Source organism: Lutra lutra, chromosome 5, assembly GCF_902655055.1.
Source record: "Lutra lutra chromosome 5, mLutLut1.2, whole genome shotgun sequence".
In the NCBI taxonomy this organism is placed as follows: Eukaryota; Metazoa; Chordata; class Mammalia; order Carnivora; family Mustelidae; genus Lutra; species Lutra lutra.
This window is the reverse complement of record NC_062282.1, coordinates 11,988,431-12,004,747: the sequence shown is the minus strand read 5'-3', so window position 1 is coordinate 12,004,747 and position 16,317 is coordinate 11,988,431. Positions and strand designations below refer to the sequence as shown.

General features: G+C 47.0%; 1 protein-coding gene across 1 annotated transcript in view; it reads left to right on the top strand.

Annotated features, from left to right (window-relative positions):
* ANKH (ANKH inorganic pyrophosphate transport regulator) overlaps nucleotides 1-16,317 on the top strand; it is a 131,361-nt gene that overhangs the window by 68,013 nt on the left and 47,031 nt on the right. The window contains exons 2-3 of the mRNA XM_047730636.1: nucleotides 8,011-8,227; nucleotides 15,460-15,578. Of these exons, the coding sequence (XP_047586592.1) occupies nucleotides 8,011-8,227; nucleotides 15,460-15,578 (336 nt within the window). The remainder of the gene's footprint in view (nucleotides 1-8,010; nucleotides 8,228-15,459; nucleotides 15,579-16,317) is intronic.

Genomic DNA, 16,317 nt, shown 5'->3' with positions numbered 1-16,317 from the left:
TATCTAGAAAACTGTGGTCAGTTTAGGCTTCACAAAGCACACAGGGCAAGGTCAGATCACGAACGGCTTTTGTACCTATTCACTCATGGCCCAGATATCGATTGGATGCTGACGAGCCATGTGCCAGACACGCTTACAGACCCTTAGAGCATGGTTTGTGGAGACCATGGTCAGTGAACACGGCGCAGCCCTGAAGCACACTGGGTGCTTCTTTAGTCATTTGGATTTTTGTGATCTGACCACAATGTGGAGGGTCAGAGGATGGCCTGGAGACAGGAGGGCCATCAGTGACCTGACCCAAGGCACGGCAGCAAGGCCAGAGAGAACTGGACAGATGCTAGAGTGACTGGGGAAAACGTGATGGGACCAAGAGACCTGTGGGAGTGCGGGGTAAAAGGCATCCAGGGAGCTTACTCCTCCACCTCCTGGGTAGGAACCCTGGGCACATGCATTCAAGCTCCAGGGGAGGGGGCCATGGGGACCCACGTAGTCTGTTGATGGTGAACTTGGTTTTGGAAGCTCAGTGTGCCAAGCGTCCGTGGGACACTCAGCAGAGACATGTGGGTTTGGAGCTGAAGAGAAGTCTAGGAAGTCTGGAGAGTTGGATCAGAGAATTCTGAGCAGACAGAAAGCACCAGAGGTTTGTGGCAGAGGGTGGGATCGCTGAGCGAGAGTGGGAACAGGAGAGCGCCCAGGCAGAGCCCTGGGAACACCGATATTTAGGAGCCCCCAGAAGACAAAGCATCAGGAGAAAAGCTGAAGGGGAGAGATGAGGAGAAAACGTGGAAACCTCAATGCCACCGAAGCTGAGGGGGGGAAAGCGTTTCCAAGAGGGAGTAGCCAACGGGGTCAGATCCGCTGAGGGGTTGGGAAGGTGAGAACAGAAAAGAGCCCGTAGGGGGAGGGGGAGGAAGGCAGAAGCCAGGGCTCGGGGTGCCTCCAACCTGCCATTATGGGATGACGTGGGATGCGGGTGAGACTCCTGCCCTCGGGCAGCTGCTGTTCCCACAGGCTGAGGAGTCCACGGGCAGAGCAAATGCGAAAATAATGAAAGAAGGTAACGCTTCAGAGAAGTTGCTATGAAAGGAAGGCGAGAAAGAACGTGGGAACTAGAAGAAGCGAGGAGTCAAGAGAAGGGTTATTTTTAAGATGGAAAGCACCGGTGCATCTGTAAGTGTTGATGGGAAAGAGCCAGTCGTGTAGCAAGGATCGGACCAGCCAGAGAGGAGGACGGGGGCTCCTGTCAAGGTCAGAGGGACATAAATGCGGAGCCCAGGTCGACACCCTGGTCAGACTGGCCTTTCCATTCCAACAGGACAGAGGTGGTAAGGAAGGGTTTGGGCAGATGTATTTTGTCGAGGTTTGTTTTAGGGAGAGAAGCAACAAGAAATTTTATTTTTTTTCTTTTAGATTTTTATTTATGGATTTATTAGAGAGAGTGCGTTGGCAGGGGGAGGAACAGAGGCAGAGGGATAAGCAGACTTCTGTGCTGAGCGTGGAGCCGAACATGGGGCTCTGTCCCAGGACCCTGAGATCGTGACCTGGGCTGAAATCAAGAGTCGGACATTTAACCGACTGAGCTACCCAGGTACCCCCCAGATTTCAATTCTGATGGATTCCAAATTCCAGATGAAGCAAGAGGGGAAGTTATCTGCTGAGTCAGAGGGAATGAGGCAGGACAGAGGAGCAGAGAAGGGAAGGGGAAAGATGGAGGTTGGCGAGGCAGCAAAGAGCTGGTCGGTGGGCGGAGGCGGGTGGGATGGCAGCCAGCTCTCCGTGCCGTGGGCCTGGTTCCAGCCGCCCTCAGAGCCCAAGTGGAAGTCTGTAAATACAAAGAGGGGAAGAGGTAAATAACTTGATGAATCTGGGGTCAGGGGTTTGCACTTAGTAAGCTATGGATATTGACATGGGTGTGGTTAAAGTGGTGACCTTGAAATGCAGGGCACCATAAGGAAGGACAGACAGGAGGAGCCGAGGAGAAGTCAAGAGAGAGACAAGTCGAGTGAAGCTTCGAGAGACAGAGTGGGAGAAACAGAGAGGGCCTCACATCTCCCTGAAGGGAGGCAGCTGTGCACCAGTCCTGCACCTGCTCCCCAGGGGAGAGAGTGGTCCTCCCAGCAGGGAGTGCTTGCCGTCACACTGCCCGGAAATGACTGGAGGATCAGAGTGACTTGGTGACCCTTGGCCTGAGAATCTCAGTCTGCAGTATAGAGATGTTGCTGGTCTCTAGAGCCCCACTTCATCTCTTGTAGGGTTTAAGGATCTAAGACGGTTCATATCCAGGAGATCACATGTGGGATTTGTTAGCCATTTCCCTGGGGGTTGTTTTGTTTGGTTCTGTTTTTGTTTTTTACTTTTTAATATCCTGTAGCTTTGATAACTTTCTGGGAGGAAAAAAAAAATCAGGCAACAGAGCACCATGAACCTGGCAGACAGATCAGGCAACAGAGCACCTGGCAGACCCTGGGGGAGACTAAGACAGGTAGGACCCACTGAATGCCTTCTGGTCGCAGATGTGTTTGTAAGTCAGACATCCCATGGTGCCGAGCGTCCACAGCCTAGAGAGCACTGATTTAAAGTGTGAGGAAGGGCCCGAGCTATGCCATCGGGGACCACGACTGGGCTGTGATTGAAGAGCGCCTTCGTATTCACAATGGTTGGAATACTTTAATGCTCTGATCTGAAGTGTCTTTACTGTGGAAAGTTCACGCACGTTTAGAAACTTGCCTTTAAATAGCAGGTGAACCTCTTTAGTTAGGACGGGATTCTGACTCCAAGCCTAATTCATTCCAAAGACTCTCGCTCACTACTTTAGCTAAACTTCCAGCCCATAGCTGTGCCTCTCTCCCCGCTGTGGCAGCGAGCTGTTCTGCCTGGAACACACAGTTCTTTGGCTGGAGACGCAGCAGTGCTCGGGAGTGCCACGGCCAAGAACGGTACCAGCGAGCTCATTCATGCTGAGCCGCAGCAGAGTTACAAGGCCTGTGTCACCCAGAGAGCTTGCCACCTCCTGAATGGGTTTAAATTTATTTCTAGAGAGACACAGGGCTGACTCTTGGACCCCTTTCTATCTATATCCTGTCTAGATTATCTCGTTCAGTCTGTTGCCTTTAAATACTATCCAGACGCTGATGGGCTCCAAATGTATGTCCCCTGCCCAGATGGCTCTTCTGGACTCCAGACTCACCTAGCCAACCATCTAACCTGATTTCTCCATTCGGAATCCTAAGGGGCATCTCAGACCCAACGGGGGACACTGAGATGGCGCACTCGAGTTTTCTCCCCCACGTGTTCCTCCCTCTCCCAGTCTCTTCAGCTCAGGAAACAGTTGGATCATTTGAGCAGTGGCTCAAACCCAGAAAACTCAACAGTCAGCTTCAATTCCTCCCTTATCCGCAGGCCCACCAGGTGGTCCATCACCATGTCCCTTATCTCCAGAAAGCTCTCAAATCAGTCACCTTCTCCCCATCTCTGCTATCCCGTCCTGGCGTGAGCCATCTCCTCTCTTACCTGGCTTACCACAGGCCCTTGATTGTGCTTCTGCCCTTCCCTCCCCAGCCCACCCTCATTCCCACTGCCAGCATGAGCCTCTGCCCACCTCTGCTCAGACCCTTGCTCTTAGAGCCAAGATCCACTGCTCTTAGAACAAAACACATACTCTTGACCATGACCTGGAGCGATCTCAGCATTGCCTGCTTTTCCAAACTCACTGTATGCGCTGCCCCCCCATACACACACACACACACACACACACTCCTGCTGGCTTCTACTTGGCCTTAGCAAGCCTTCCCGTAGCCCTCGGCCTTCTGACAGCTCTTCATCCCACCGGTTCATTCTTGTTCTTGGGGCCTCAGCTCCACCGTTAGCTCAACTGTCCCATCCGTGGAGGGCTTTCCTCATCTAGTTCATCGGAACAAGCTTCTCCAAGGAGTCCCGGTTCATGAGCGTATTCAGTTTCTTTGGTACTTGTCTCTGTGAGTGTTTATACTGCTTGTGGATGTGGTACTTCCTTCTTTCACACACTTACCAGTGTGGGATCCCCTCACGTTGCACATCTGGGGACATATGGTGAACCAAAATTCTGTGTGCCCTGGAGCTTACGTTCAAATGGAGAAGAGAGACAGTAAGACAAAAAGTGAAGAGTCAATTTAATGTCAGGTAATGAGCATGCTGTGACGAGGAACAGGGAAGCAAGTTGAGACAGATAAAACAAACAGCGGGCAATGGAAGGTTCTGGAAGGATGAATTACTGGAAAGGAAGCATCCCAAATAATGGGCAATCGGTGTTTCATGCAGATCAGTTTTGAAGAAATAAGCTATTTCTTTAGAAAATGAATTTTGAGCCCTATCTCATGGCATAAATTCCAGGAGGATTAAAAGTTAAGTGTGCAAATGAAACCATTAACTACATTGATGGTTTACTTGTGGATGGGGGAAGAACAGCCAAGTCCAAAAGTGTGGAAAGAAACTCCACGAGATGATTGACGGGCTATGCGTAACTTATTATTGGGGGACCAAATTATTATTCAGGGACCAAATCTATTAGGGGACCAAAAGAAAATCAGGAAATAAAGAAGTGGACAAATTGAGGGAAATACTTACTGTAAATGAGAATAATAAAAAGGCTAATAATATTAATATAGCACATGCCCTCAATTGTAAAGTTCTTCTTTCCTTGCCTTTTAATATTACTTGAAATTAGAATGTTTTTCATCCACTGTATATATTTAATGTGGCCATTAAAACATTAAATCAGCAGTATATCTGACAAGTAATAACATCTTAGAATCAGAATGAAACTTTTTAGCATTCATAAAAATTAATATGGACATGAAAGTTCCTAGTAGAAAAGACTTCATTCCTTCAACAAATATTTGAGTGTTTCTGAGGGGTGAGGTGGCGGGTATAGAGTGGTAAACAAAACAGACACAAATCCTTGCTTTGAAGTGCCTCCTCCAGGCCGGTCACTGGTTCCCTGTACACTACATCCATCTGAGATCAGCCGGGTTATTTCGGTGAGAATGAGCACCTGGGCCAACACCACTCAGTAGTTAAGTGATGGGAGCACGTCCCCTCAAGTCTGTGTGCATTTAAACCCTGTGCACTTTCTTCAAATTACCATAATTGTTGAGCTAAGTGGAGTGTTCATACTCAGTCTTGCTGATGGAGCCGTCATTCCCCGCAACCCCCCACCCCCTCCCCCGCCTCTCACCTGCTTCAGCCCTGTCTTTAGGACTCCGTCGGGGACCTGTTGGTGGAACAAGAAAGCATTGCAGTGGTGTCCCAGGCAGGGCAGACGTCTTTTTAGCCAAGAGTAATATTTTGCCAACAAGACACGCAAAGAGTCTAATCCTACGTTATTTAGGTGCCCTCCTGTATGCCTTTTCACCCTATGCTAAATAATGGCTATCACGTAAGTGTCAGCAAATGTTTTGGTGATAAAAATCTAAACCATTTGCGGTCATAAATGTTGGGAAGGACAGGGAGGAAAAAGACCGAACCATACGCTGATCTCAGTGTCTGCGAGAAACGTACTTAGACATTGTCCTAAGCTGGGTTCTCTGGGAGCGGAACCGGTGTTGGGGAATTCTCGGGCAAGTGAAGTGTTGCAGGGAGAGGGGAGAGTTGGGTGGTGGGGAGAAGTTAAGTGAGGATCTGGTCTCCCCTGGAAACTTGCTTCCTCCTGGTCCCCCAGGGAGCTCTGGAGTGTGGATTGTACCAGAGCAGCCTGACCCTGAGGCAGGGAGCTGATCTTCTATACCCCTGTGTCAGCCAGCCCCTGGCTGTGTGCGTTCTGGGGCTCAGGTGTGGCTTAACCAACCCAAAGTGGCTGGAGACAAATTTCCCTGAGGAGGAGGCAGCTGTGAGCCATTAGTGGCCAACTCCCGCCTGGCACCTGGGGAATGGTGCCCAGTAGAGGGTCTGCGTGAGACCCCATCAGCATCCACTGCGTAAGGTCCAAAAAAATTAGTTTGGAAGATTATCCAGTGATGGGTTTTGACACATGACAGGACCCTCTGACTAGAGGTGCCTGTTGAACACAGGATTTATTATCAAGGAGCTTCTTGGTTTTTATTTTGCTTTAGGGGATTCAACTATTAGATCAGCTTTGCTAGAAGGAAAATTTTTTCTAAGGAAGGGACCATGGCAGGCATGCACCACAAAGGCTAAGAAGGTTCTTTGGGAAATTGTTAAGGTATTATTGGGGAAAAAGGGAGAAGAGGACTAGACATACAACTGGAAACAACTATCAAAAACTAGCTTATAATATACTAACTTAGTCAGAAGAATGATCTAAATTCCTACAGCTATTAGATATTTTTCTTCTAGGTTTTTCTAAAACCATTTTACACATTGGTATTTTGCTATTCATCTTTTTTTTTTTTTTTTGGCTAGCAGTGATTTGCATGGAATGTTCAACTATATAATAATGGATACATTGTCAAATATGTTTGTCAAAATATATTTGTCAAAACCTCTAGAATGTACAACCCAAGAGTGAATGCAGACTATGGGCTTTGAGTGATAAAGATGCGTGCTTGTCAGCTCATTGACTGTAGAAATGTACCACTCTGGCAGGGGATATTGATAGTGGAGAAAGTTGTATGTGTTGGGGCAGAGGGAGTATAGCAACTTTGCACATTCTGCTCCATTTTGCAGCTCTAAAAAATAAAGTCTATTGTTTTGTTCTGATCTCAGCCTATCAATAATAATACCATGGCTCCTAATGCCGTAAGGCCCTCACATGGGCCCCGGTGAGCCTCCCTCAGACATGTGCCCCTTTCAAAATCAGTGTTACTACTGGGATGACCCTTGTGGATCTTACTGTGATTGCAGGACACCCTTCAACAGCAGCCATCAGGAAACTTTGGAAAAAGAAAGGTTTATGACTTACAAGGCCCAGAAGCTGCACAGGACACCTGGGCTACATCAGTGACGTGGGGCGGCAGGGGAGAGCATGTACACACCTGCACAGGCCTGGGATCCTGCTTTTATTAGAGTCAAGGGTGCGGACCCAGAGTTTCACAGGCTTACTCTTTATTGCTGAATTTAAGACATAAAAGCAAGAATTTAAAGCTCTTGGGAAAGAGACAAGTGGCGCAAATGGCCAATTATGAAATCAACCAAGATCTCGAAAACAAAGGAGCCTTAGTGGTGTGGCAGGTAGCCTGGTTCTTTATCAAGTCTCGTGGCTGGCCATGGGTTTATTCAGGATAGTTTCCTCGGAAGTGGGTGCCTCTTTGAAATAGTTGTCTGGGCAATCCAAGCTTACTGTCCGTGCTTACACTACATCCTGTTTCTACAAGTCTATGACTACACAGAAAGCCAGCTCTCCTCCTTGATCAGTTTCCTGTTCCTAAAGAATAGGTGATGTCCTAACATTGAAAGTTAAAATACAGTAAGAATTGGGCAAATAGCATCCTTCAGTTATACAATATATTCCTTCATTACGTTTTTCATAGCTTTTGCTCTGTGCTGGGAAGGGTACCGACATAGCACATACTTGGTATTTCAGGTTAGGGGTGCATGCTCCCATGTACTTGCACACGCACACATGCACACACACGTGCACACACGCCCCTCCCTTAAAGAAAAAAAAAAAAAAGAAACCATCACCCACTCCACACGAAGCATCTGACTCATTTCTAGAATGCCTGTTGCTGTTATAGAAGTTCAGCCCACAAATAAAATTTAACATGCTAAGCTTTTAACCACAACTGCCTAGAATTATTTTCTGGTATTAACATAAAATACTTGCTGGGTTTTTCCTCTAATACTTTCACCCCAACGGGCAGGTGTCTCCCCTTCAAGAAGCTACTTTGAACCAAAGCTAATATGGATGAAAATGAAAACTAATAACTTTTATCAAATTATAGTGAGCTTTACCCTATAAGCTGCTTAGTGTTTCTATAGAAACCTGTCTGCTGTGCTTTTATCTTGGAGGCGTGAGTCCCTGGAGATGGACGACATTTCTAATGCTGTTTGTGGCCTGTCTTTCCCCCTCCACAGGCCTTGAACCGAGGCATCGCTGCTGTCAAGGAGGACGCAGTGGAAATGCTGGCCAGCTACGGGCTGGCGTACTCCCTCATGAAGTTCTTCACGGGTCCCATGAGTGACTTCAAAAATGTGGGGCTGGTGTTTGTGAACAGCAAGCGAGACAGGACCAAAGCCGTCCTGTGCATGGTGGTGGCCGGCGCCATTGCTGCCGTCTTTCACACCCTGATAGGTAAGGCTGCTGCCGCCCCGCGAGGTGCTAGCTCTCTCATTTCCTGTGCCTTTCTGTCCATTTGAATGCATTTATTGTGATAAGTGATTTCCTTGGTAATTATTAAAACATTTGACATGAAAATTTCAAGGGATGAAAGGAATGGGGTTTGTGCTCCTAGCGCAGGAAAAGAAAATGTGTTTTCTCTGGGAAGCTCTACTCTTGACTCCTAAGCCCTGTGTTGGAGAAGAAGTGACTTCAATAAGGTCAACAGAATGGCCCAGGCTTCCTAGAGACACGCATTATGACACAGACTCAAAAATAAAAACAGAATGGTTTTTATTAAGATTGATGCTTATCAGCAGTGAGAACAAATGATCATTTTATGTAGTAAATAAATAAAACAGATTGTTGTATGTATTCAAGTTAACTTATTTTAGGGACTCACTAGTCTGTTTTATCCAAAGATGAGACTAAATACTATGGCATAACATTCTTTCCATGAAAAAATAAGAAAGCTATATCATACGTACAGTGACCCACAGAGAAATGGACCAAGACCTTGGAAAAGGACTTCCTCTGGAGCCTCAGTCCTGCTTCTGCTACCTCCTGGGGCGGGGGGGGGGGGGGGGGGGGCGGGGAATAAAACTCTAAGAGCCTGACTTCAGAGCTTCTTGGCTTTAAAACAGCTCAGCTTACCGGGCATGAAAATTGAGTGTCACATCTATTGGGCCCAGTTGCATAAAACCCATGAAATAACACCTCATAAATCCATTGTGTACCTTCCAAACGGCACCAGCTGTATGAGCTCCGTGAATGTCAGTGGTGAATAAAGGAGCCGGGAAATGAACCCAGAACATTAAGGGTGTATTCAGATGGCAGCTAATGGTTGCTCACACAATCTTGAATCTGAAGGTAAATGCTGTGAGACCCTTTTGGTTTTCCTCTCAAATGTAACACAAGCTTTTGTGCTGAGAACAGTGTGAAAACTTGAGAGGATGCTACTCACGGGCCAGATTTTTCAGCCAAAGTCTTGATTTTGATCATTTAATTTGGGCTCAAAGCTTCAGGGCCTGGGGTTGAGAGGAGACGCTCTTCTTCCTTCAGCTCACGCCCTGAATACTAACTTGTGGATGTGCTTTGAAGAAACGTCCTGCAGCTAGATTGAATCTGAGCCACTTTGAAAGATGGTACATGCCTTGGAGAAAATTCCAGACGTGGAATGAGTAGGTCTAGATAAATTTGTGTCGAAATGGGTAAATTAGTTCCCTTTTGCTATCACTCTTTATTTGGATTTCTTAAATAAGCCTTACATTCCCTGTTTTAGTCATAGTTGAATAAGGCTTTGGGACTAATAGCTGGTTACAGGGCGCCAGACGTCACAGAAGGACAAAGCTGAGCGTCCTGTGTCATTGAAACTGGAGTGAGGAATATGTGGTCATCGAGATGAAAACCAGCATCATTTTTCAAGTTCAGTCTAAAATTTTCCATTTTAAAACAATTATAAAATCTTATGTGTGAATCAAAACGGTTCTACATCCCGGATGGATTTAGCTATCGTTCTAAGCAGACTCTTGGAATTCTAGAAGATCTACCGACCCAAAAGTTTGTGTCTTTTCTCTGTGCACCAAAGCCTGGCTCTCAGTATCCAAACTGCAGGAGCCTTGGGAGTAATTCTGGCTTTTGGTTCTTGGTCTTTGTTGGGGAGCTGCCAATAGTGTCTCATTTTAGCTAAATTGTGGCCACTACTGTTGTTATGGGCTCATCTGTGAGACACCACTTTTAAATTGCAGGGCATGGGATTTGCCAAGACCAAACCTTAATTTAGGCCAGTGGTCAGGATGTAGGTGTGCTCCCACATCCCTCTCTTAATTAATCTGTAAAAGAGGAAACCTTGCTGACTGTGTACTTGGTTAATTTGGGTCCAGGTAAATTTCACCCGCGTGAAGTTAGTATTACCTGTGCACCTAATTCACACAGATGGAGAAAACCATGGCTGTGGCTGTTTTCTTGGTCTACACAGTTGATTCTCAAGTGACCTGTAAGGCCTCTTCCATGTTCCAGAGCAGACTGGGCAGTCAGCATGGCTTAGGGGAGCAAGTTCCGAGGTTCTTCCAGTAACTTCTAGAGTGGGTCCATGTGTCAGTCTTCCCATCTCCAACAACTTTTTCCATTATTCACGGGTTATAGACCCATCCTGGAAAGGGTACAAGTTGGTATCACTGAAACTAACAAGGGTGCTAGACAAGGACAGTTTTAGCGTGGTCTCAAAATGTATCGCTCTGTAACAAACCCCCCAACACTCAGTGACTCAAAACACAGCATTTATTCTTGCTCACCAGACTGGGGGCTGGCTAGCTGGTTCATTTGGACTCACTATGCTCATGCCTCCGTGCTTTGCTGAGAGTCAGGAGGCGGGGCTCCCTGGGGGGCCGTCAGCCAGCAGGGGCTGGGCCAGATGGCCTCTGCTGGGACAGCTGGGCTCTCTTCCACCAGCCTGAGCTTGTGTGGACAGCTATGGCAATACCCCAAGTGAGAAGATAGAGGCCCACAAGGCCTTATGAGGCCAAGAACTGGAAGTGGCCGCCATCACTGCTACCGTGCGTGACCGACCAAGACAAATCCCAGGCCAGCCCAGGTTCAAGGCGGTAGGGAAACCCACTCCAGCTTTGCACCAGAGGTACTATGAAATATTGCAGAGAAGGGATATAAGGAGGAGAGAAGAATCGGGGATATTTTGCAATCGGTCTACCCCAATCACTTCTTTGGGGATGATGGATTCATGCATTTGTTTAATCAGTATATATTGAACACCGACTATGTGGCAAACAGTGGGCAGATCCCGGGAATTCGGATACAAATAAGGCACATTCTCTAGAGAGAAGCAAGATATCATGCAGCAAATTATTACAAAATACCCACTCCACAGAGACTCAACACCAGTGAGATCACATTTATGTTCTTGTGTTAAAATCTCACATACACTGTGCTTACTTTATGCATGGATTTACGATATATTTCCAAGGCCTGGGTGGTGCTTGTTCTTCCCACACCTATATGTTCCAGATAACAGTTGCACAATGGGGACTCTAGAGGGTGTCCTATGTCTGTATCCCAGCCCCCGTGCCAGTACCCAGCCTCTTCACAGCCGGGTTCACTGGCGCAGTGCCATATGCATAAAAGTTGTTCGACCCTATGTGTGGAAGTGATTTAAATATCAGCCATACAAGCACACACACTTTTGAAATGATTCATTAGAAACACGGGTTCAGGTTACCTGCCTCTGTGAAAAGCCTAGTAGTAAACAGAGAAGTCCGTGGCATAATCAGTAGTACTTTTTTTTTTCTTATTGTTTTTTTTTAAGATTTTATTTATTTATTTGACAGACAGAGATCACAAGTAGGCAGAGAGGCAGGCAGAGAGAGGGTGAAACAGGCTCCCTGCTGAGCAGAGCACCCAATATGGGGGCTCGATCCCAGCACCATGAGATCACGACCTGAGCCGAAGGCAGAGGGTTAACCCACTGAGCCACCCAGGTACCCCTCCTTATTTTTTTAAATTTAATTTTTATTTTCAGTGTTCCAAGATTCATTGTTTAGACACCACACCCAGTGCTCCATGCAATATGTGCCCTCCATAATGCCCACCACCAGGGTCACAGGAGTACTTTTAAGACTTTTAAGCATGGGAACTTGCGAATTTAAATGAGAATAAAGGTTCTCAAATCACCTCTTGGAAATGCACATATTATTCTCTTACTAGAATCAGAAGAAGGCTTTCCCCTCAATTCCCAGAGGAAAAGAGGTGTATAGACTCGCCTTGATTAATATTAATATTTCGAGGCATTTTGCAACAGGCGCGGGTAACTACTAGGTGAGCAAGCCTGAGAACCACTCATTCTGGAAAGAGTCGGTCACCCTGATGGGCCCAGGGCAGAAGAGCTGGGGATTTGAATGGCCCTTCTGGTTTCTTCTCGTTTGGGTGGGGTCAAAAGCTGTCAACCTATAAAAAGGTCAGGCCTGTGTCCTCCCTGCTGCGGCCACGTCATGAAATCTGTTTACGTCTTGTTCAGAAGCCTTGTTTAATTTTTCTTTTGAGTGTTCTGCCCTTCAGAAGGAATAGAAGCTGTCTCAGAACGGTCGAGGTGGGGCAGTTGATAGAAGTCGATGGTCCCTGAATGTTAGGGCAGCCAGCCTGGTAATTATGGACTCTGTGCAAAGCACTTTCAACAAATTACCCCCAGCCAACAGCTCCAGCCAGAAACAGCTCAAGGACACAGGAGCAGAGGACCAGCTGCAGGCTAGAAAAAGCAAAGGGGGAGGAGAGGCAGAGTCAGAAAGCTTGGCCCACTGAGCTCACCACCCAGCCCTCCTTCAGTCCGTCTTCCTTATCCTCTCACTTAGAGGCACTGTTTTTGACATTTTCACTAAAATATTCTAATCAGTAGGTACACTGAGGTCTATCTGCAGAAGGTAGAGAAGCAGATATGTATCGATCTCTATGCCATCCGGGGCCTCACAAGCAGATGGCATGCCGGGCTCTCAGATGCTCAGACTCGTGGGTCCCAGTCTCCCGGGAAAAAAACTCTCCCGTTCTCAGAAACCGCCTGTGTGACTTTGCTGGGCTTGTGCTAATGGTGCACCACAGACTGGGAGCTGAGACAACGGAAATGTATCATCTCCCAGGGCTGGAGGCTGGACAATCAAGCTGTCAGTGGGGTTGCTGCCCACCCCGGGACTCTCTGGGAGCTTCTGTGGCTTGCTGGCAACTTTGAGCCTTCCTGGGTGTGCGGACGCATCCCCCCCCCCCCCGCCCCCCATCTCTGCCTTCACATCCACGAGGTGTTCTCCTCGTGTGTGTCCACCTCTTGGTCCAGATTTCCCCTTCTTAAAAGGATCCCAATTATATCGGATTGGGGGCCCACGCTGCTCCAGTGTGACCTCATCTTTCCTAATTAGAGCTGCAGTGACCCTGTCACCGAAGAAGGTCACATTCTGCTGTCCCCAGGGACAGGGCTCACTCATCCTGTCTCACCTCTAGATCTCGGCCTTCCCTGCTTTCAGAGTCTGTCAAGTGTGCTCCGTGGCCTTATCTGTGGGCTCTAACCTTGACCCTGGAATTTCAGCCCACGAGCTATTCCTAGCCGCCCGGCTCTCGCCCCTGGCATGGCATTGCCCGTCTCAGCCAGCTCGGCTGCCGTGACCTGCCAGCAGCTTCTGTCCGCGAGGGTGGGACAGTCTTGGGGCCGGGGCTGAGTGCCCCCCGGCAGGTCCCAGCACAGTGGCTGGTTCCCGACTGAATGAAACGAATGTACACGTGATCAGCAGCAACAATAAACTCTGAGACAAAACCTGCAGGTTTTAGTGCCCCAAGTATACCATTCACCCGCTTAAAGAACGTCTTCACCAGGGCCTTGAGTTTCCATCTGTCTGCTTTCCCTGGGTCTGAGCGCCTCGAACCCGGCGGAGAAGGCAGGCTGTGGGGCTCCCGCCCTGCCCCTCCCCTGAGCCTTCCAGGGTCAGGTCAAGCTTTCTCTAATCTGCTCATCTAATCTAATCTGTGTGCCCTCAGATCCCAGCGTGGACCTCACGGCTGCATCCTGCCCTCCTTGGCCCACCTTCCCAGGTCTTTGCTCTTTCTGCTCTGGGACACGCTCCCTCCCGGATTTCCCTTCTTGCTGCCTCAGTGGCTCGGCTGGCCCCACCACGCCCCAGACCTGACATGTTTGCTCCCCTGGAGGCTCACTTTTTGGTTCTCCCCCTGCCCCTCCTTAGAGGGCCTCGACCTCTCCTCCTGCATTTGCCTCCCCTGTCCCCCTGTTGTCGGGGTGTCCTACCCGTTCCATACCCCCACTCGAAATCACTTTACTTCCCCATCTGGGATTCCCACTTGTGCATGTAAATATCCATGAAATCACAGAAGACTTGACTTAAAGTTCTCATGAGGCAGGACTAATCCGCCGAAAAGGAGTGGAAGCTTCATTCTTTACTATCGGTTTCTTCTTACCAGTTCATAGGGGTCCAAGTCATCCCCCAAATGTTGAAGTGGAGAGAAGGATCTTATTATTCACCTAAAATGAGACTCTCGCTGCGTTCTGTCTCCGTTCTGATTTCAAAGCAGCTTTATAGTTGTCCACTGCATTAATATTCGTATTTATAGAAAAATGAAAACAACAGGAACGGTGCTGTTAAACCGCCATGTAAAACGGTATGAAAACACAAAGATGATTGTTTTTCGATATAGTCTAATCATCTATCAATGAGGTGAAAATCTTAGTTTATTTCATCTTTGCTAACAGCACCTGCCAGAGTGCCCAGCTAATCCACTAGAAAGACCTTCCTCTTCCTTCCTTTATATCTGTTCTGCAGCGGCCGATTCATTCAGTCTGTGTCAGTTCAACACCAGCACACTCCTCCCGAAAGGTGAAACAAATCGCAAGCCATGAAAAGGCTTTCCATTTTTTTACTGAAAAGACATATCAACAGGGGGACCCAGGGGGCACCAGTGGTTAAGCATCCGACTCTTGGTTTTGGGTCTGGTCATGATCCCAGAGTCGTGAGACTGAGCCCTGTGTCAGGCTCTGCACTCAGTGGGGAGTCTGCTTGACATCCTCTCCCTCTCCCTCTTCCCATTCCTCTCTTGAAAAAAAAAAAAAGGAAAAGGAAAAGAAAAGAAAAAGAAAGGGCATATCAACATCTGGGAATTTCCTCTTAGTCAATAAGTACTACTCCATATAAACATTTAGCTTCCAAATGATCCATCAAGCGCCCTTTCATGATGTCAAGTTAATGGACGCATCCTAAATGCATAATAGGAGATTGAGTAATTGATGCTGAGTAAACCTACAAAAAGGAATTCATTGCAACCGTTAAAGTGTGGGAGCAAATCAGGGAAAGATGGTCATGGTTTACAAAAAATATATATACGGAATGATCCCATGTTCATGTTAAAACACACACATGTACCCCACGCACGCATCCACCACACACATCCCCATAAAAGATCTGGGCTGTTAAAACCCAGAGCATTCACCGGGACCCCCTCTGAGCAGAGGAGTAAGATTGGACATGATCTTTTTTCCATTTGCTCATCTAATTTTCTCATTTTTCTACACCAAAAAAAAAAAAAAAGAAAAGAAAGAAAGAAAGAAACCCAAATATTACATCTAACATTGTTTTTGCACTTTTGAGATAAAAAGCTTAAAAGATAACTTTTTCTAAATATTGCTCTGTATGTTTTTTCACCCTTTGCAGCTTATAGTGACTTAGGCTACTACATTATCAATAAACTGCACCATGTGGATGAGTCTGTGGGCAGCAAAACGAGACGGGCCTTCCTGTATCTCGCTGCCTTCCCTTTTATGGATGCAATGGTGAGTAATTGTGGACACTTCTTAAAAAAAAAAAAATGATGGTGTACTTAACATAAAATTTACCATTTTAGCCGTAGACTCCATTTGGTTCATCCATTCCTCCATCAGTGGACACCTGGGTGATTTCTACCTTTTGGCTATTTCTATAATGGGTTTATGAACATGGGTATACAATACCTCCTTGAGCTCCCTGTTTTAACCCTTTTCGGGTAGATAGCCAGAAGTAAAATTGCTGGATTATATCATAATTCTGTGTTTAATTTTTGAGGGACCCTCATCCTGATCTCCGTGGCAGCTCTATCATTTTTTATGCCCACCAGCAGTACAGAAGGGTTCTAGCTGGCCACAGACTCGTAACCAGCCCATCTTGGCCATTTATTTGATGAGAATCGTTGTACTTGCCACAAAGTTCTAGCAAGAGGCAAGAGAGCCTATTTGAAAGCTGTATTTAAATATAAAGTTCTTTCCTGATATAGTCAGGATCAAGGGATCAGGACAGCTTTCTGATAAACTCACCATTTGTGTGGCTTAAGCACCCAAAAGCATTTTAGAATGAAAATCTCTGGAAAATATGGATAGGCTTTCATGACTTTAATAACCAGCTTTACTACATTACTACGGGTGGCTCACTTCCATAGATAAAATTCTTTGTCATGATACGGGAGAGTTGTCAGAGAATGCTTTTTCTCTATTCCTCTGTGCTATTGAGAATTATAAAAGAGATTTAACCAAAATAAAA